Source organism: Athene cunicularia, assembly GCF_003259725.1.
Source record: "Athene cunicularia isolate RWA chromosome Z unlocalized genomic scaffold, athCun1 chrZ_part2, whole genome shotgun sequence".
NCBI lineage: Eukaryota > Metazoa > Chordata > Aves > Strigiformes > Strigidae > Athene > Athene cunicularia.
In genome coordinates this window covers 19,781,368-19,802,818 of record NW_020799143.1, presented here as the reverse complement: position 1 = coordinate 19,802,818, position 21,451 = coordinate 19,781,368, and the positions used below count along the sequence as shown (strand labels likewise).

Here is a 21,451-nt window from a genome sequence, read left to right as displayed (position 1 = left end):
GCAGGAGCCTGGGCCTTCTGGGGAGATGCCTGGTGACTGGAAGCTAGCCAGTGTTATTCTAATGTACAAAAGGGGCAAGAGGGAAGACCAAGGAAGATGCAGACCTGTTAGTCTAACCTCGGTTCCTGAAAAAAATATGGAGAAGATTACACTTGGTGCTACTGAAAAGCATTTAAAGGAAAATACAATCATCAGACACAGTCAACATGGGTTCACAAAGGAACAGTCCTGGTTAACTAATCTGATATCCTTCTACGATAAGGTCATCTGACTAGTGGATGAAGGTTAGGATGTGAATGTAGTTTTTCTAGATTTTAGTAAGGCTTTTGATACCTCACAGCACTAGTCTGGACAAGTAGTCCCAACTGCGGATTAGTGGGTTCACAGTGCACCCGGTGAAGAACTGGCTGAAGGGCAGAGATCAAAGGGTTGTAATGAATGGGCATACATCTAGCTGACGACTAGTCACCAGCGGTGTTCCTCAGGGCTCAATTCTAGGGCCAGTTCTGTTCAATATATATATATATATATATATATCAATGATCTGGATGAAGGAGCTGAATGCACCATTAACAAATCTGCTGACAATACTGAGTTGGGAGGTGCTGTCTCATGAGGAACAAGAGGCCATGCAGAGCGATCTAGATAGACTGGAGCATTGGGCTATGATTAATGGCATAAAATTTAACAAGTTGAAATGCTGTATTCTGCAATTATGTCAGCCACAACTGAGAGGAATGGCTGGAGAGCAGCCCCACAGAAAGAGATCTGGGGGTGCACCAAACAGAATATAAGCAGCTAGTCAAAAGAGCCAATTATCCCACTGTTATTCAGCACTGCTGTAGCTTCGCTGTGCATACTGTGTGCAGTGGGCCCTACAATTTAAGAAGGATCTGAAGGTCCTCCAGAGGAGGGCAACAAAGCTGGTGGAAGGACTGGAAGGCATGTCCTGTGAGGAGCAGCTCAGGACTCTGGTTTGTCTAGTTTAGAGAAAAGGAGGCTGAGGGGTGACCTCATTGCCCTCTACAGCTTCCCGAGGAGGGCAAGTGGAGAGGGAGATGCTGAACTCTTCTCCCTCAGATCCAGCAACAGGGTGCATGAGAGTGGTTCAAAGCTGTGCCAGAGGAGGTTCAGACTGGACATTAGGAAGCATTTCTTTGCTGTGAGGGTGTTCAAACACTGTAACAGGCTTCCCTAAAGAGATGGTCCATGTCCCATGCCTGTTAGTGTAGGCTAATAATAGGCTTTAACTTTTGGTCAGCCCTGAAGTCAGACAGTTGGACTAGCTGATCATTGTAAGTCTCTTCCAACTGAAATATCTATTCTATTCTATTGCATCACTTTTAACTGCATTAACTAGAGTTCATTCTGAGTTTAACAGCCTGTAGCACACTGAATGTCCCTCAGCATCAGGCTATTGTTGTGATGTTTTTGAATTATTATCAACCACTGAAATTTGGTGCCAGGGTTAGCACCAGTGCAGGTGATGGCATGCTTCCCTGAGACAAATCAACGTAATCAGTCACTTCCTGGACATTTCCTGGACTCATGAGTAGCCTCAAACAGGGCTGAAATGCTAACTACAGGCAAGTGATGCTACTTTTGCTCCTTATGTCCTCAGAGACCTGTAAAGTGCATATTCACCATACCAGAGTACTCTACAAAGGTTACAGACCTTTTATGGACCTTGCTGCCTTCAGAGTGAATTAGAAACCTGCTGCTCTGTGTGTGTGTTTATGCCTACACAAGCACACGTTACTGAAAAGACACAGCTTAAGCAGGTAACTGTATTTTACCACTGCACAGAACTGCATAAACAGAAAGGCCATATTTTAGAGAATATAAACATCTGTCCTGGTTTGTGCTACACAGATTGTAACACTACCGAGTTCTTTGTGTCTTGTCTTGCACTAGTTTGAAGCTTTTATTTATTTATTGACTAAAATTAAAGTCTAGCTGACTCCTCTGAGGGTATCCAAAGCAGCAAATTTAGGAGATGACCCAACTGCACTCCTGGAGGTCCTATAGTTTCGCAGCACTAGGGATCCAGAGAAGAGACTGACGGGATCAGCATGCTCTACCTTCCAGCCAAAGGGGGACAGCCTGAGGCTTTGTAATGCTTGACAGCTATACTCCCTCTGAGACTTGGGGCTGAGGAGACAGAATTAAGCCCTTAGAATAAAGTGTGCCAATTGTAATGCCACATCTTCCAGGCACCATCAGTTTTCAGATAATAAGAATTATTAATAATAATAATTAAAGAGGTGAGATTTACAGCTTTAGTTCATAACTGTCAATGACATTAAAGGATCCCAAATCTTTTAAATTGAATTTAATTCATATTCACTAACTGCCCATGCCTCTCATAGTAAGGTAACACCAGCATTATTAAAAATTTTATTGCCCTCTTTTCCCTTCATGGGAATTTACTCAGACCTTCCAAATCCTTGGACCACTTGGAGAACAGTTAAACCATGGAAATAGAACACAATAAAACTTATCATTATGGATATTCTTGTTAAATTGGTTTTTATACTTTTAACTACCAGGTCTTAAGAGGCACTCTTAGAGGAAAAGCAATTCAAAGACAGAAACTCCAGACTGCAGAGCTAGCTACCTTACAGACTGATGGCAATTTAACTGTTTTATCTTTAGGAAATCTTTGTAACCTCCTTTTTGACCTGGAGGACCTTATTTCTTTAATAATAAATAGAGAAACAGTCCCAAGGAATTGCCTGGACAAAAGTAAGGACAATGGATAGTGCAGGCAGGGGACACTTACTCTCTTTAGAAGTAACCTTCATCACTGAACATTTTAAATAGATACATACATACATTTTAATAGCACCATAATATATTTATTCAAAGATGAAATAATTCCTGGAGGTAACAATCCTACAATATCACAGTGGAATAACAGAAAACCAAAGGATCTGCATATTTACATTAATTTTATATTTATTAGGTCTTATTTTCTATTTAATGTTAAGAAAATGTGTGAATTTTAAAGATAATATGAAACAAGAGCCAAACATTCTAGGCTTGTCCTTGGAAAATACTTCTTCCAAATGTAGTTTTACAGTCTGATGAAATATTAAGATAATTTAGGACATAATTACTGAACAAATTAATGTACATCTGCATTGTGTCCTCATAAACTCTGTAGCGAAATACAAATGTTAAGGTGGTCTGTTAAATATACATTGCATATATATATATCTATATATATATATGATCACCAGACTGACATATCCAAGTAAGAAGATGCCTCTATCCAAATATTTAAGCTCTCTGCTAGTCCTCTGTTGCGCTGATAGGCTACACTACACTGCATGAGCTAAAATAGCTTCCTGGATTACTACAGGCAGATAATATTTTTTAAAAAGCCAAAACCACCAACACTAATGAATACTATAGTCTTGTCTCTAGCTAGAGCAGCAAGATAATACTGCTCAGATGACTAGTCTAAAGGATGGAAATAATGCTATTTAGACTCTCTTTTACAGAGACTCTGAATTTCTACATTACAGGAATATCTGTTGGGTGGGGGAAAAAAGTGCACTTTTAATGTGCACAAACTTAGTTAACTAAAACAATTTTAAGGAACAGCAGAACCAAGGTGATGTGGGTATGAACACAGATTGTCATCTCAGAGGCAACCCAGACTACTCTGAAAGCTTGAATTCCAGCTATGCTCAAATGCCCAAGTAACCCAGTTCTCAGCTCTATTTCAAGCACACTCAACTAACAGAAATTCAACAGCCCAAGTTGTGAAAACATTTCTGTATGCACTCAAGGTAGGAATAGCCTAATTTGCCAGATCCTATCTTTGCTTTCTCATGTTCCTTTCTCTTCAGGTTTGTTATAAAGGGAACTGATGTGTCTGCAAAGCATTGCTGTTCCTGAATAGTGATACTCTGAACAAGTTGGGCTTGGTCTTAAATGCACCCCTCCTTCTTGAAACATCTTTTGAGTCTCCTAGATGGAAAAAAAGCCCTATACTGTAATCAAGAGTTCTTGCTCAGTTCCTTAAATCTTTGGTCTGGAGGATGGCACAGTTCAACCAGAAAAAGAAGATTCCCTTCTGGTCCACCAGCATATGAAAAATAAAAACCCCAAACGGGCAAATAAATTAAACCACATGGCTATTACAGCAGAAATATCACAATTTTCCCAGAAATAAATCAGGTTCTATCTCTTCACATGGTAGGAACATGCTAACACCTTACCACTTTATCCTTGACATGCCCCCTCCTTCTGTTTAAATGGAGAGAAAAAAATATCACTTTACTGAATTAACATATGCCACTCTAGACTTCTGTATTTTTCCTCCGTGTTTCAGCTATTTGAAGGGAGAAATTTTGTCCAGGCATTACGTTGAGCTAGGAGAGTACAGTTTGGCTTTTTAAACAGTTGATGTCAAAAATGAGTAAGAGAGCCAATAAAATAAAGTAGTTCTGCATTATGTTCTTTCAGATAACGTCACTGCTGTTGCTTACATGCTGTTGTATTTGGCTTTAAAATAAAGTAGCACATTCACACGGGAAGAATAAACAAGCTTTCTAGTCTTTTAACTTTTCATGTACCTTTGTTAGTAGGATAAAAAGTAACAATATCCTGAGGTCAATTATAATCCTTAGTATCATTCTAACCTGGTATCAAGGCTGAGATTTTTTTCAAAGTCACTTCATAAATTTTAATGTGAATTTGAATTTTTATGTATCTATTAGGAAACTTTAAAATTCTCAGAAAATACTACTGTAAATAATTTAAGTAAAAATGCAGATTTAAAATAACACAAAAAACCCATTTCAATTTGCAGTATAAATTCTGTAAATGAGTTGGTATATTTAATTGTGGATTACCTCTATAAAAATACTTTTTCTAGGTTTTCTTTTCAAGGCTTTCAACTGTGTACCAGAATATTTAGACATATTTAGAGTCTCAATTCTAAACTATAATTAAAATCTAATTATTAAAATTAAAATCTAAATTTAAATGTAAATTCTAAATTGCTAGTTAAATTTATCCTAAAATATTTTCAGAATTCCAAAATTTTACTTTTCTAAATAGAGAAACATTCTATTCTAAATATATTATAAAATATAAGCAATAGAAAACAAAGTAAGTTTCCTCTGAGACTGATAACTGGCCCATAACTTTCACAAAGTTCAGGTAAATTGGAAAAAGCTTCCTAGATCATGCCTTCTGCATACAGGCTACTTTATACAGTTGCATTTTAAAACAAATATTGCCAAATGAAATTCTGCTTTTTGAGATTCCAGTATTGCAGTGCTCTCTTGATAGCCTCATTTAATATGTAGAATTACTGGGGGAAAAAATAGAAAAAACCTAACAAACAAATAGCAACATAAAATGTTTTACTTCATCCAAAAAAAAAAAAAAGTTTCATCATGTAACACAACAAAGTTTTAGAACAACTATCTTGCAAGAATTGGAAAACATTAAGCCATAAAAGAGATCACAGGTCTCAAGAGCTAGTATGAATTTAGATATTAGAAAGATATAAATTAGAACTGTATCACAGTTTTATTCTAATACACATTAAATCATGCTAAGATTTATTAATTTAATCTACCCTGTTATACAGGATGAACAATCCTTCCAAAGAGGATTGTGGCATCTTTTTTGGATTATATATTCATATAAATACTGTGGATTTTTGGAATGAAGATCTTTCTGACTTACTAAGTTCTGAAAGGAGGGGGAGGTTAGCTGATTTTCTTTAGATAAAAATACACTTTGATCATATTTAATTACAAACAACACTACTTCTCAAGTGCAGGAAAAAAAGAATACTCAAGCCACATCATAAAAAAAGAAATCACAAAGACACCCTTCAAGTGACGCCTGCAAAAAGCTGCCTGAATAAAAAACAGGTGAAAATGATGTTTGGGTCTTATATGGATAAGCCCTAAAGAGAACTGTGCCTTATATGCCACAGGTCACAAGAGACCACAGTAAATACATATTCTGTCCAAAAATTATGCTAGAATCAGAGTCTGAGTCTGGCCCCTACCTTTCTCTGTTGCAGCTCAGAGAACAAGAACGTGCATCAATCTTTATGGTATGACAAGAGCTGGCAGCTCTTCTTCAATCTGAACTGTGCTGTGCATTGGTTGCCTCTGAACACTTGCTATGTGGTATCGCTTCCCAAGCATGCCCTCAGTGAAGTTAAGAATAAACAAAACGTGAGAAGTGGAAGACAGCTGGACACTATGTTGACTGTTCAAACATTACACTGAAAGAAATCTCACTCTAGCACTTGAAATCTTTCTTTTAAAGTCAGTAAGGGTTTCATCTACCTCCTCTCTAGGATGGATAAATGGGTTGTGACTATTAGAACAATGTTCAAAAAATAGCTAAAAATCAATGAACACAGAGTCCTTAATTACTAGGGGTGGTGGTGGTGGTGGTGAGGGTGTGTGTGTACAGGGAGGAGGGAAGGTTTTTGTATTAAGTGCAGGTTTGGTCTTCTAACAGATATATTAGCCCAAAACAGGTGGTGAAAGATAGCAAAGGAAGCCATTTCCACATCTGTCATGTGAAATGTTAAGATTCAAGTACAACGATGGGCATTAATAATTGCAAACCCAATGTCACTTCAAGCTTTGCCTAAGGAGGCATCACAGCAATTGGCAAGTTTATGTTCTTATCAAATAAAGCAATGAAAGGTTGCTCAGCAACCTGTGACCATAGGTTTGCAGTTCCAGGACAACATTACACATTTCATGAAAATCAATTACTGCCGTCATTCCCATTAAGCTTTTCTATTGTTTCTTTTCAATACAGAAAACAGTGCAATGTAAACTGGTAGTTCATGCCCCTTTTTGTGACGCCCAGTGAGTCACCACCTTATTTCTGCAAGCAAAAATGAGTGCAACAAAGTGTATTTATTTTCTGCTGTACAAACAAACTTAACCTCTGCAATATTTCAAGTGACTTCAACACAGTCATCATGCATTGCAAGTTCAGGCCATAGCAAACATTGTTTCTATCTGCAAAGAACCTATTAGGCAATATGGTAATGTTTGTTTCAGTAAACATCCCCCATAATGAAGCCACCAAACAGCACACAAATACCTTTAACATTTGGAGGGGTCAACTAAATTGCCACCTCTTTCTGAAATATTTTTTACACTTTCACAACTCGCTACTCTCTAATTTAAAATATCTAAATGACACACTCTATCACCTGAAATGAGCTTCATCGTTTTATTGACATCCAATCCTATTTCATGTCGTATCACCAAACAAATGTAAAATGATGAGAGAATGAGGATGGATACTCATGAAGTATCATGAATGTTTATTTAAGTAGCAAGCAAAACTGCCATATTCCGTACTTTATTAGCTACTCCAGACTCTTAAGGATCATTGTTTCTTCATAATCTCGTTTCTTCATAAATTGTACTCGCTGATATGAAATTATAATAAAGCATGAGGCTTGACAAAGTTCTGACACCCCTACTTCAATCACGCAAACAGTATAAAGGCTAGTTAAGAAACATTTTTTTAACAAACTACAGCAAGAAAAGTTTCACAGCAAATAATGTTAATATTCATTTCCTTTTAAAACTTGATCATGAAATATTTAATAATCATCATCCTTGTCCTAGAACTTGTAAACATCTATCCAGTCCCAGTGGGATCAAGTCTCTTCTCATTTACAAAACCATAAATCAGAAATAGCTCTGTTGAAGCTAATGGAATTTAAGAGGCATAAATCAAGGGCAATCAAATCTAATGGGGTTACTTGCATAAGTAAAGGATTTAAGAACTGGACACCAAGTTAGATATACTGTTATATCTCCATCCAGTTATTTAAACATCAATATAAAACTCTTAAGCACATTAATAGCAAGGGAGTTTATAACATTCAAAATGACTAATGCAGTGGCCTACAGTAGTCATACTGTTTCCAGTGAACACTTATACTGCCAGCAATAAATCTTTTCATGCTGTACTTTCTCTTACAAATCTGAATTCAGCTCTTATTGGTCATAGTAAATACAATGTTCTCATTTAACCGACTTTCTCATGAGACTTGATTTAAGCAATTTCCTCCTCTATCACAAATATAATTTCCTGAAGAGTAATAAAAAGTGACTCATGGGAGTATCTAGGACTGCATTAAGTTCATCTGTGTGGTATGTGCAGGCACTAAATCCAATGCTCTTTTACAGTGAACAAAATGATACATCTTCAACTTTGTACTCTATCAAAGTCTGATGATCTTCCATTCTGTACAACAATCTTAACTGAATACAAAGAAGCATGCAATTTGTCCAGAACCAGGCATGATGCTGATATATTAATCTATCTTATTTGGTTAATGCTAGAGCTGTACAAAATTTATACTTCTTTGTGTAAAAGCAAGGTTTGTCAGTATCCCTTATTTATATAAGCAGTCTCCACACCCACATGTAATTTCATGATTTTGATATGACAACTTCAGCAACAATTATTCATATGAGTAAGTTTCTGGAGAGGATCTTATAGTGTCCAAAGTTTAATAGTATGAAAACAAAAAAATCCCTGTTTGCAAGGACCTAAAGATATGAGTAAAGAAGTAACTAAGTAAATAAGACCAAAAAAATCTCCAAAATTATTGCATTATGTAGCATTCAACACTATTAAGAAAGAAAACTTCACCATTGTCATATTTAGTGAGGATATCAAAAAATATTACAGCACACAAGGGACTGTTAATTCTAGCATAATCATATAATATTCCATTTGAAGCTATCTGCAATCACACCAACAAAAAAGTGATACTGAATCTACTAATTCAGATATTCTCAGGTCTCTCCTGCTCTATCAACATCCACAGTGCTGGAAGAGTGATTAAGGTTCAATTCAGCATTCACTGGAAACAATGGGATCTTCCACTGTATTTAATGGGAGCTGCAATAAGCACTTAATAAAGAAGCACTTTTTTTTTTTTAATCCAGACCTCACTGAGGCCTATATTTTAGATTGTTAACATGTCTAGGTTCACCTGCCAGCTTCTAAACTACTTCAGACAACAGAGAAGAGTCAAGGAGAACTGATATCCAATTCATGCTTAAGTATTTAAATTTACTAAAATCAATAAAAAAAAGGTCACAGCTTTCACACACTGCCTGTTTCACACATATAAGAATAGTCCTTGGTGGCCTTCTTGGAGAACATAATCTTACAATCTGAGGGCTTAGTGAATGCTTAGCTGTGTACCTGAAAGTGGATTTTCATGGAGAAAAGAGAAATGTTTCTACTGTATATCTGTTTAATATGTTGGTATTAAATATATAAATACCAAACATATATATATATAATACCAAAATACTGAAACAGGGAAAATCTGGTCAGTTAGAATGGTAGCAATGAATTGGATAAAACCATGTATTCTTCTTGATAAATGGATTTGTGTTTTGATTTTGAAACATTTCTTTCCATGTCATACGAGTCCTATAAAATCAGAAACATCAGTAGATCACACAGATTCCAGCCACTACTAGAATTGCTCACTGTGCAGTTAAACGTGTCAGATTAGTATTTTTAAGTGCCAGCAAGAAAAGGAAATCAGTCAAATTTCACAAGTGGAATGGTATTTATCTACAAGAAAGCTTCCAAAACAGCAATCTGTTGCAATGATTATTGAGAAGACCTGTGATGCCAACACAGTCCAAAGCCCCTTTAGGTCACAGAATGGTTAACCCTTTTAGAAAGTAAGGCTCAGTGACCCTGCTTAATTACAATTATCAGTTTTCCCAGGTGATGGCTTTATGATTTGTCAGTTGGCCATGATCATCATGCACTGGTCTAAGAATTATCAGGAGGAGTCCATTCACTGACAATGGATAGATAAAGTTCTGTGAGCTGAAGCAAAGGTATCATTTGATCAGACAGACATAAAGGAGTAATGACAGTAATGAAGAGATGGTCATGTGTCAAGAGTGTCAAGGAAATCCCAGATATTGTCATACATGTCCTCTCTGGAAATGACCTTGTATTTCAAATAGTTTAAGTAAAATCCTACTAAAGTTGTACTTTCAACCCAAGGAATGGGAATGATTTGGCTTACAATGGAGCAAAAGGGAATCTTTCAAGAGGAAAATTAAAAACACTATTACAGGTAATACTGTCATGCTAGTTAGGGCTAGATCTCTTGTTGTGTGGCAGTGATGGGACACATATAGGTCAGACTTTCTGATACAACTGGAATATTCACAAATGCATTTCTAAAAACTGCAATACTTTTTTGACCTGAATTTAAGAGACTCTCTTTGAGGTCCAGTGAGAGAAGTGGTTTTTAAAAGCAGGAAAAGCTAACTGCTGTAAGACCATTGTTCAGGTATCTGCACTGGCTTCACTGCATTCCCAATTGGTAAAACTACAGGTCCTCATGCAGGAGAGGGCTTGGCTGCTTGAGAAAAAACAGAGCTTATTCTGCAGTCCATTCCTGCAGAGAAGTGGCACTACTGATTTCCAAGCGGGGTAGGGAAACTTTCTTTTAAAGCCCACTGCTGTTCATTCATGCTTGGCTCACTGGAGTCCAGCATACTCACAAAGCATTGATTTTTTTTTTCCAAAGTTTAGCATTTGATGGATTTGCTTCAGTTCAGCTTAGAGATGGGTTACTCAAGATACGATACTTGGAAGAACAAATATTCTGCAGTCCAGAATGTGGAAGGAACATGGGTGAAATAGCTCAATAAAAACACTCAGAAAATTAAAGTAATTGAAAGCAACAGGAGCAGTGGCATGAAATCTTTCACTTAAAAAACAGTTTTCACATTTCAGGATAGCTGGGTGACAAATGTGATGTCAATTTTTAAAAGGAGATCTGAAGCACTATGAACTTGCAAGTCACTACTAGGCAAATGAGTAGAAGCTAAGAAATGATAATTAATGGGTACCTGGATAAAAAAATGACCACTTTGGAAATAATTAAAAGAGAGGAAAAATCTACCTTACAGATTTAGTAGTGTTCTCTGAAGAGATAAAGAATATAGATGGGTAGATAGATATACTCTGGTTGGACTTCCAAAAGTCTTTTGCCAATGTCCTCCACCACCAGCTTTTAAGAATTTAAGAAGTCATGGCATAAGGTCTTTGCAGAAGCAAGTAATCAGTTAAAAGACTGAAAACAAAGCTTAGGAGTAATTAGTTATTGTTTATTAAAGAGCAATTAGCTTCTCACCATGGGCAGAGGTCCCTGCTGGAGTTCTGCTGAGGTCCATTGTAGAACCTCATCCGGAACCTACACCATTTCATAAAAAAAACCACTTACATGAAAACGGGAGTGAGCAATAAGGTGTAGATTGTTATTGTTATCTATAGCTATCTATAGCTATTATTATCACAGATATAAAAACTGTGGCTGACTATGCATGAGCTGCAGAAGGACCCTGCAAAACTAAGCGATGACAATAAAATGGCAAATGAAATCCAATGCAGACGAAATGTAGATGAACTGATCTACAAACCTAACATCATCCTAAAATGAACTATTCTGAGCTGCCCAGTACCACTGAAGAGAGATGATCTCAGGGTCATGGCAGATTAATGCATGGCAACTCAGCTCAGTAGAAGTCCCAACAGCAAATGACATACTAGACATGATCAAAGAAGTATGGAGAATGAAGAAGGTAACATGGCACTGTAAGAATAATCCAAGGTTTTGCCAGACTTTAAGTACTATGTGCAGTTCTAGTTGCCTCTATTCAAAGAAGACAGAGTAGAGCTGGAAAAATTTCCAAGCGGAAGAAGAAGGATGGACAAAGATATGGTACACCCTCCATATGGGGAATAGCTATGTTCAGACTCTTCAGTGTAGCTACAACACAATTTAGGGGAAAATATTAGAATCTAAAAAATCATCTATAACATAAGAATGGACATAGATAAACTTTCACTGTCTCTTTCAATAGCCATCAAACAAAGCTAGTAAGTAACAAGCAAAAGGTGGTTCTTCATGCAGTGAAGCAGCAAGCTTCTAAATTCTTGCCAAAGGATACTGTGTATGCTCAAAGTTTACTTTTATTTGAAAGACTAGACAAGTGTCTAAACAAAAAACATCAAGAATTTCTAAGTAACGATACCCAGCTCAGTCTCCTGAGCTGAAAACAACTGAAGGGAGTGTAGGGAGAAGCACTGGATGCTTGTTTTGTTCATCCTCTCCCACAGACCGTAACTTAACACCACTGCCATAGGCAGGCAGGATGGATGGATCTTTTAACTGACCCAGAATGGCCTTGCATCCTTATGGGTCTATTTGAATAAAGGCTGTACAGGAGAAACAAAAAATGTTATAGGAACTACTTCTCTACACCCTAGAAGTCATACTACTGGCTTTAGAGGTGCAACACGGGGTGCATTTTCTCTCCTGTTTGTTTTTAAGACCTCAAGTTACTGTGTTAATAAGCTCTACAAAGAAAAAAATAAAAGCAAAAAAATGTTCTCTAGGTTTATCCAGAGAGGAAGCTACATGCTACCATTGATTAAGCTAAATATTTAAAAAGCACAATATTATCCAATTCTAGGCTTGAATTTCAGCCACACAGCACTATTCAGTAACGCCTTCGCTACCCACTAAGCACCCTTGCATAAAACCTGGTGGTTTTATTCCAGTTTGAACATGAATGAGTAAGAGAGAAGGTTTAATTGTGACTTGTAACATCTCTGTAACTTCAGTTTGGCCCCGGAAAACAAGCATAAATGAGGCCTATTCCAAGCTGCCACAAAAACATCTCTATTTTAAACTAATACTTATGTAAATTAAAAACCGTATCTATCTCCAAGTACTACTTCATTAACAGACTCCTTCAAATTCCTGAATTTGGGCACAAAACTAATCTATGGGATAGTAGGTCAAAACTATGCTAGTAACATTGATATATCGATTTATTATTACAGCAGGGCAGCAAATGACTACCTGCCACAGTTCCTTTAGAAACTGTTTCGGTCAATACTTCAACTAGTGACCTGACTACTGCCATTGGAAAGACACCTATTAAACATAATACACATGAAGAAGCAGAGAGGATCTGCAAGCACTTTGAGGGGCACAAACAGAATTCAAAACAAACTGAAACTGTAAAATGAGGTCTGGAAAAACAAGGCAAGATTCAGCAATCGCATATGAGAAGTACTAAACCTAATCAATAATAATCTACTGTACAAATTCAGGGTGGAAAACAATGGGCTAGGAATTTGGCAGAATCAATCTGTGAACCATAGCAGATCACAGACTGAACTAAGTCAACAATGTCATAACAGCCACAGGACAGACAAACACTATAATGAGCTTCATAAATAGAAGTGCTGTGCTGAAGATAACTGAAGGAATCCTTATGCTGTACTCATCTGTAATGCTCTAGCAGCTCCTTGTTCAAGGTGAGTATCACTTAGAAAGACCAGAGTCAAACAGAAAAAGTTGATCAGTGAAAGCCTGACCTATGTGAAACAAAGGAAAGGACTGGGCTTAGATGAAAAAGGATGAAAGTGGTGGCAGGAAGAATGGAATGCTACAACTTTTCTGATGCTGCTACTCTTTATGTTTGTAAAGAAACAAGAAATGCAGGTTTTGAACTTCAGGAAGACAGATACAGCTGACTTCACTGGGGCAAAGAGGATAATGAGACACTAGAATCAACTATGACCAGGCACTGTGGAGCATCCTGACCGAAAACCTTTGAAAACTGATTAAATATCTGTCAGGAAAGATGAGGGCATAGCTGATCCTCCTCAAGGGCATTGCAATTGATAAACTAATCTATAGAGATGTACCCCCTGCCTTTCACTTCTACAACTGTCAGCCACTCTCAGCCAAAGGTCACACACATCACACCACACATGACCACTGTCATAGAAGAGGTATGACACACTACTGATTTACTCAATACGTTTTACAGATTTCTCCTGGTTCTTCCATTTTAATCTAGCCTGGTCCACTTCTTATGTATTTTGTCTGAGAAGAACAGTTCCCACAAACACTGCCATTTGTAAACTGGGCTTGCAACTAATTGTTATTCTTAAAAGTATAATTTAGCATATGTTTGCCTAAGGGCTTTAAATAAAAAATCATCACATAATTTGTAGTTTGACTATGCTGTTAAATGAGATTCTCACATTCTCTCATTTTGTAACAACATACAAAGACTATTAGGTTGCCTCTATCACCAGAACCCATTTGGCACATTCTTTTCTTCATCCTACTCCTCATGAAAGCTTACATTTAGTAGTAAGCTCTGCTCTCTCCCCCTCCTCCCTCTCATTTTTAACTGCACAGACACATTAACTTCTGCTAAGTATGAAGCAATTAGCCATGGCACACACTTTGTATTAGTCAATATGTGCTGGTTTTCTGGTTTTGTGGTATATGAACATTTGCAAGAATATTATTTCAGTGCTTACATTTTCCAGAGATCTTTATACCTACTAGTTATTCTCTACCAATCCCTAAATGTACCTTTTTCTGCCAGGAACAGAGAAAATTCAATTTTCCTTGATGTATCTGTGTAACCCCACTACATCTGCATGTGAACACAGTTTAGAGTACAGCTAGCTTTGATTCTTTTAATATTGTAGTGCTGGTACTTGCATCTTTAAAACTCAGGACTTATTAAACTTATCCCAGGTATTACATTTTAATAAGAGTATATACCCTGTTTCAATGCTGTGACCACACAGGCTATTAGCGGCACAGGCTATTAGGACCATGCACCTTTTATTAACTGTCTATATTATTATTATGGGGTAGCTGAACTTCTTTGCACACAGGCCTACTATCCTGTTTTTTTAAGTCATCCATGTAAAGTGGTGGAGATTATGGTAGCAAACTTCTTCATTTGCTGAAGACAATGTTACTTTAGGCTCTTTATCTTAAAATAAGCTCCCTTTTCTCTTAAGTGAATAATCTTTTTCTAGTCTTTGAATTTCAGCTACTTAGTTTGCAAAACTTCCTTTTGCCTCCCATCAGGAATAGATTTGGAAAATGGAAAACAGCCATTCCTCCCATTCTTTCTGATCAATTGATCTTGTTACACAACATCTTCTCTGTGCCATCACTGAACTAATATTTATTAACTCTTTCTGTAATTTGCTGGCTTTAAGTCTATAAACTCCCAATAAAAACAAACAAACCAACCAATAAAAAAGCCCACAACCTTTCACCAAATCACATTAGCATTTACATTACCTAAAAAATCATATCTGTAAATCTAACAGTGACTTCTGGGCCGCACCTCAAGCTTAGAACACTTATGTGTCTTTTGGTTACAGTGTGTATTCCTCACAGGAAGAAAATTGGAGGGAAAAGGTAGTCTGTCACTTGCCAAGGATGAGGAGTAAGTCCCTAGACCCTAGAGGAGATCAGGAAAGAAGTACTGAACGAATACAATTAGAAGAGGAAAGATATGATCTGGAAAAGTGCTGACCCATCCTCAGCCCCTGCCTAGAACAAAGAAAGAAACAGCAGGATCTAAAGTTTACTCCTATACTAATTAATGAAGTATTTCCCTTGGAGTCACGGGTATCTTTATCTCTTCCATTCTTACATCACCTTTGGGGTATCAGCTGCTTGTTTCTCTTGCTCTCCTGCACCTTCAAGAAAAGTCCCCTGCCTGAATGAGAAACTCCTGGCACCTGATGACAGCAACTGAGACTGATGAGGTACCACTTTCTAGAAAAGCACAAACATGGAAAACATTCCTTATTTTGAAGCCCACACATTTCAAATTAAAATAAAAACTCATGTTCCCAGTCAGTTACTGAATATTCTCCTTTTATGTATATAAACAAAGATGTAAGGGGAAAAAGCTTAAGTGAGTAGCACAAAAGCCTTCAGCAGTAGAACCTGCAGTAGCATTCCCAACTTCTCAGATGCTTCACAAGTCAGCCCTCTATAAGCCAGTGTTCCTTTCTCCAGTCTGTTGAGAATATTTTATATTCAGCACCAAACCACAAATTTATATCCAGTGAGAAGCTGTGTTTAGAAGAAACAAGGAAATTCATGGGAATCAAGATGACCTATCAATATACCTTAATCTTCATGGATGTATCAAAAGAAAGCTTGCTTTTTTCACTGTATACTAAGTAACCCCCACACTATCAACACTGTCATAATATTTATGCCAATTGTACAAAACGCTACACAGACTATATATTTAACCCTGAGCAGCTGCCAACAGTGAAAGAAACTTTCCCAAAAGACAGATACTTTGCTCTTAGAGAAAGATCTGCTTAGTGCAGCCACTGAAAGATAGAAGGGATAGCAAGGAGCTGCTGGGGGATGCATTATACTCCAAATTGCTCCATCCAGTGTGTAACTTAGAACAAGGCACTGGCTGCTTTGCATTATACTACCTTATCACAGTCCCAGAGGGCTTGCTAGCCCAGACTGTTTTATTAAAAGACTCATACCAAAAGAATAGAAGCAATTCTTTGACATGAGACAATGATTTGCTTGCTAGAGGAACTACTAATTGCACTTCAAGGGTAGGACAGAAATGTCTGCAGTATATGGGAAAAGAAAAAAAAAGGTCAACTCTATGCATTTAAGTCTTGATATTACATGTTTGTGCTATTTTAAAGCCCAATGAAACACAGGACACCTTGGGCCAATTCTTTTGTAGCTTACATTGATGCTTCACTGTGTTTGCTTCATCACCTCTAATGCAGCTCTGATTATGTCACAGAAATGACATTACCAGTAACCAAGTACTCAAGTCTAAAGTTATGGGACAGGCCCTAAATGAAGGTCTATTAATTTGAGTGTCAGTTCAGGTGGGCCCTACTGTCCAAATCAGAAGCTCCAAACTGGTTGCAGTAATCAACATCACTGACTTTCCAAAGGATATCCTGCCCACTTGTGTCAGTCCGTAAGGGGATCTGTTGCCTCCGTTTCTGTGATACATAATCTTCATTCAGTCCTGTGGGGAAAAGAGTTTCCTAACAGAAGCTAATAGTCGATACAATGATAGGTCTAAGTTACTGCTCTATGATTTTCCAAGCCATAGAAGAAGAAAATTAATGACAATCCCTACTAGATTCACTGCAAGAATTCAAGTAACTTGGAGAACAATCTTGTGTGTCTGTCAACTTCACATTGGTAATGGTAAGGAAACACAGGGTAAAAGAGCAATATGTTGGAACAATTTGTAGGAAACAAGAACCAGAACATACAGCCTGGAAAAACACAGAGTAAAAGAAGAGTCTTTCTCTGTTGCATTGTGTACCCTAAAAATTAATAGAAAACTCTTTTCAATAAGCAGAGAAGCTAAAGCTTCAAACTGCTGTAACAAGAGATGGAGACCACAGAAGAAGTCTGAGAGCAACAGGAGTTTACCAGAAGCTCTGAGATAAAGTTCTTAATTGCTCACCAGCAGGTGATCTCAAGGCCTCTTTTAACATCCCTTCCTGTCATCTGATTCATCCAGTCACTCTGGTAGGCTTGGTAGCTTTCTTGTCATCACCATGAAAATGGACTTAAGAGGTTATTTCAAGACTCAACTGGATATTCTTCGGATCATGAGCACCAAAAAATGGGAAAGCTAAATTCTGCCTGTTACCGGGAATGCACCAAATAACAAAAACTGGGAGAAGGGACGTTGTACGATGTTTATGATTCACAGCCTTCCTGGGTCTACCATCTTGTCTCCACTGATCAACTTAATGTGCCTTTCAATGCCATTTTTCACAAACACAGCCCAAATATTGCCTACACTTCACTGTTTTACTCCTAACCTACTCTAAACTCTCCCTATTCCATAGCACCTTGCATCTCCACTCATGCAAAATTAACAGGGTGACTGGTAAGAGTACAACCTTCAGAACTCCCGTTTTCCACTATTCCCTTCAGCTCTAATCATGTAATTAACTGTTGCCAGACTACTCCTGGGTTTGCAACTTTGCAACTGCACCTACTTGACTTTCATTTTTTATACACAGTTTCACTACCTCTTATCTTTAATATTTTAATTCCATTATTTTTCTGGGGCATTTGTACTGAGTCAGTTCTTTGGGTGAGTAGTGGAATTTGGATTTAGTTTTTTGTACTTTCTTCTTAAAGGTGAGCTCAAAAATTTAATTTAACAAAAAATATTATACTTAATGCATTACATTAAGGTTTTTTTAATCTATTTCAGATTAATTTTGGATGTGGTTTTTTTAGAGATTTGTAATTACCTTCTTCAAGCAGAAGTAAACAGCTTAGCTCTTACTGATGCAGCTTTAATTATAATATTTCCACTTACCTAGAAGAGACGTTATCTGCAAAACCAAAGTTTTATTGTCTGGCCATAGCCACTACAATATGCAGACATTAAGCACATGAAGTCCTGCATCTAACAGAATTCTGCTTACAGGATATCTTTTTCAGTGTTTTCATAGTATATTCAACTAAAGAGAATGTCTTTCAGCATCTCACAATAAATACAGATTTTTAAATCACTTGCAATTGTCTCTCAACAATAAACAGTAAATTCTTACCCCATTCTCATATTCTTTTGCACTTCCTGTTCTGTGTCAAGTATCTTCCTGCTTTTCTAAATCTATGAAGAAAGCCCATTACAGGCAAATCTAACTCATCAGTCCAGACCATCTGACTTCCGTTCTCTAAAAATTAATACCTTACTCCCTCTACCCGTCTTTATCAAGCGATAGAGTCTACATAGAATGATCAATAATCTTCACAGAAAATGATACATATGTTTTTGTATTTTTAAGAAAAAAGAGTCATTGAATTATTTTACATGGGCTTTTAACAATATATACATGTTAAACTATGTATGGTCAGACCACAGCCATCTGTATTATTTTATAGACTCTCTCAAATTATAAATTCTACCTAGCAACCAGGTCAGACTGATGAAAGTTGTATAAGCACTAGCTGTGAATAAGAGAGTAGACATTAGACTGACCACCAACACACTTCTGAATGTGCTGTCACAGAAATATCATTTGGAGATGATTTTGCAAGAAAGTATCAGAAACTTAACACTGGCCATAGTAAAAAGATACCCACGAAAGGGAACTCTGCATAAGACTTTTTGCAAATGCACATTTCTTAGAGCATGTAGCTGTAACAGTAGAGTGCTGAGCTCTACATTGGCACAGCACAATGACATCTAGCACCTAGTTACTTCAACACAAAGTACATACAAGAAGCTCTCTGGAATTTCTTCACATGTGCTCACTGCCTGCTTCTTGTTCTTAAAGGCTGGTTATAGCCAGAAGATGAGGAATCACTCATCAGACCAGTCCACATTATTTCTGAAGTTTTATTTCTCATGTACCCATCATTTAACATTCTTACATTCATCTCCTACTTGCACTCTTCCTATAACTAAATAATGGTATTGGCTCCTTCACATATGCTCTCTTTTCATCTGTATACCCAGTAACGTATCTTAGTTTTTCATTATTTATAGTCCCTATTTTCTCTCATTCCCATCTGTGTACCTGATCAGTAATGTATCTATTATTAATATCTCATAGGTGTATACATGGCATTTTCACTGACACATAAGAAGCAATAGTGGCTTACTACATTCTTAGCTCAATGTGAGGTTTGGGTGTTCAAGGTATAAAAAAGGAGGTTCTGAGATAGCTAACTGACAAAAGACAAAAGGGGAAGAAATGCATCCTGCAATCAGCTAAATGTTGCTTATTGTGGTGCTGTGAAAGCCCAGATATGAACACAGAGAAAGACCTTGAGCAAAGGAGGTGTGCAAGACAAAAAAGAAAAGCATCAACACAAAACAACTTTGTGCTTGAGTTCCTAAATGGCAGTTTCAAGGTGGGGGTTCAATTTTGACATGGAAGTTTCCTTGCAAATTTCTATGCCTCCAACTGGGAGGCATACCTGCCCAAGTGCTCCAAGAGTACTCAGTTTTACTGCATCTTTACACACATTGTTGGTGATACTGAGTGACATTTTCCAGCTTTTCTTATGTCAATTATTTATCCTAGTAGACTACACAATTGTCTTATTCAGGCTTGCAATGATTGGGAAAGGCTGAGATGCACACTTCAAATTTTGAGGCAGTGATGCAGTATGTGGGAACTCATTCTACAATGCAAATTGTGTTGTACACATCTCACTTTGATCGGTTTGATGCAGAAGGCCTGTTGTGCAAATGCAGCTCTGGTTTTGTGAATCTCATGTATAAGATGAAGCTTTCTATACCTGTAAATGCTCATTTCTAAACTTTGAATTCATGCAGTATAAACTACTGTCTAGAAAGACTGTGCTTGGATGTTCGCACCCAAGCGTGCAATGGAATTGTTTATTTTTTAAGCACTCACCTTGCTTAATCCTACAAATGCAACTCATATTCTGAGGATAATTGCCAGGAAAGCCTAGGATACTGGGCACAAACTCAGAAAAAATGATCTTAGGACATTTTAAACAGCAACCGTGCCTAGCTGTGGCAGCGGTGGAGGTATTTTCAGTGCGATGGGATCCAGCAAGAACCAGGTATTCCCTCACTTGCAGTTCCTGGACCTGGCTGGATCCAAGAATCTTCTCATGGGGTCATCTCCGGATTTCGTCAGTCCAGGTGTTTTCTAGCGAAACATCTGCGGGCTCCGCTGCGCCCAGGTGCTGCCCCGGCGGCGGCGCAGGGCGGCGGCAGCAGACCCTGCCCGCCGGCCACGCCGCCGACGCCCGCTCGGAAGTAGTTGTAAGGAGGGTTACCTGTCCTATATTGACGTATCCGTACTTGCTAGCTATCCTGTTGGCCTCCGGGAGCCCCCCAGCTATCCGCACAGCCCAGTGGTTGGTGTACAGGCGCGTCCTGCAGGCGGGCAGCAGGAACCCCAGCACCAGGGTGAGCCGACAGAGAAGGTCCCCGCCGCCTCCGCCTCCCCAGCAGCAGCGGCGCTTCCACCCCATCTTCTCCTCCGCACACAACCCCCACAAAACTTCTTTTTCCTTCTTTCGAGGTTCTTCTCCTCACCTCCGGGCGGCACCGGCGGCGCGTCCTCCAAAGTTACCCCGAGGAGGAAACTAGGAAGAGCTTGGAGTAGTGCATTGAACCGCCCGGGTGTTAAATGATGAGGGGTTGGGAATAATGGCTATGATCGGTGATTACTGTTGTCCCCTCCTCCCGCCGCTCTTCGGGGATTAAGTAACTTGCTTGGAAAGCTTCTCTCACAGTTTCTGAGCTCCAGCTTCTCGCTCTGTCCCCAGCTGCATGGGAAGTCGTCTCTCCACGGGGAGGAGGGCTTCTTCTCCCTCTTTCCGCGCTTCCCTCCTCTCTGACTTCCTTCTCCCTGCCAGCAATCTTCTGCCTCCTCTCCCGCGTCTGGCTTTTCCTCGCTTTCCCTCTCTTCCTCCTGCCCGGAGTCCCGGAGCAGCGCGGCGGCGGCGGCAGGCGGTGTGTGAGTGTTAGCAGCTGAGCGCCTCAGTTCACTCCGTCTCAGCCACCTCCCTCTCCCCTCC

The 21,451-nt window shown here is 38.4% G+C and overlaps 1 protein-coding gene across 4 annotated transcripts in view; it reads right to left on the bottom strand.

The window, feature by feature from the left end:
- Positions 1–21,407, bottom strand: part of PCSK5 (proprotein convertase subtilisin/kexin type 5) — a 245,810-nt gene extending 224,403 nt beyond the window's left edge. For all 4 annotated transcript variants that reach the window (XM_026866351.1, XM_026866352.1, XM_026866353.1 and 1 more), the window contains exon 1: positions 20,705–21,407. In XM_026866351.1, the coding sequence (XP_026722152.1) occupies positions 20,705–20,902 (198 nt within the window). In that variant the 5' untranslated portion in view covers positions 20,903–21,407. The remainder of the gene's footprint in view (positions 1–20,704) is intronic.
- Between the last annotated feature and the right edge of the window lie 44 nt (positions 21,408–21,451).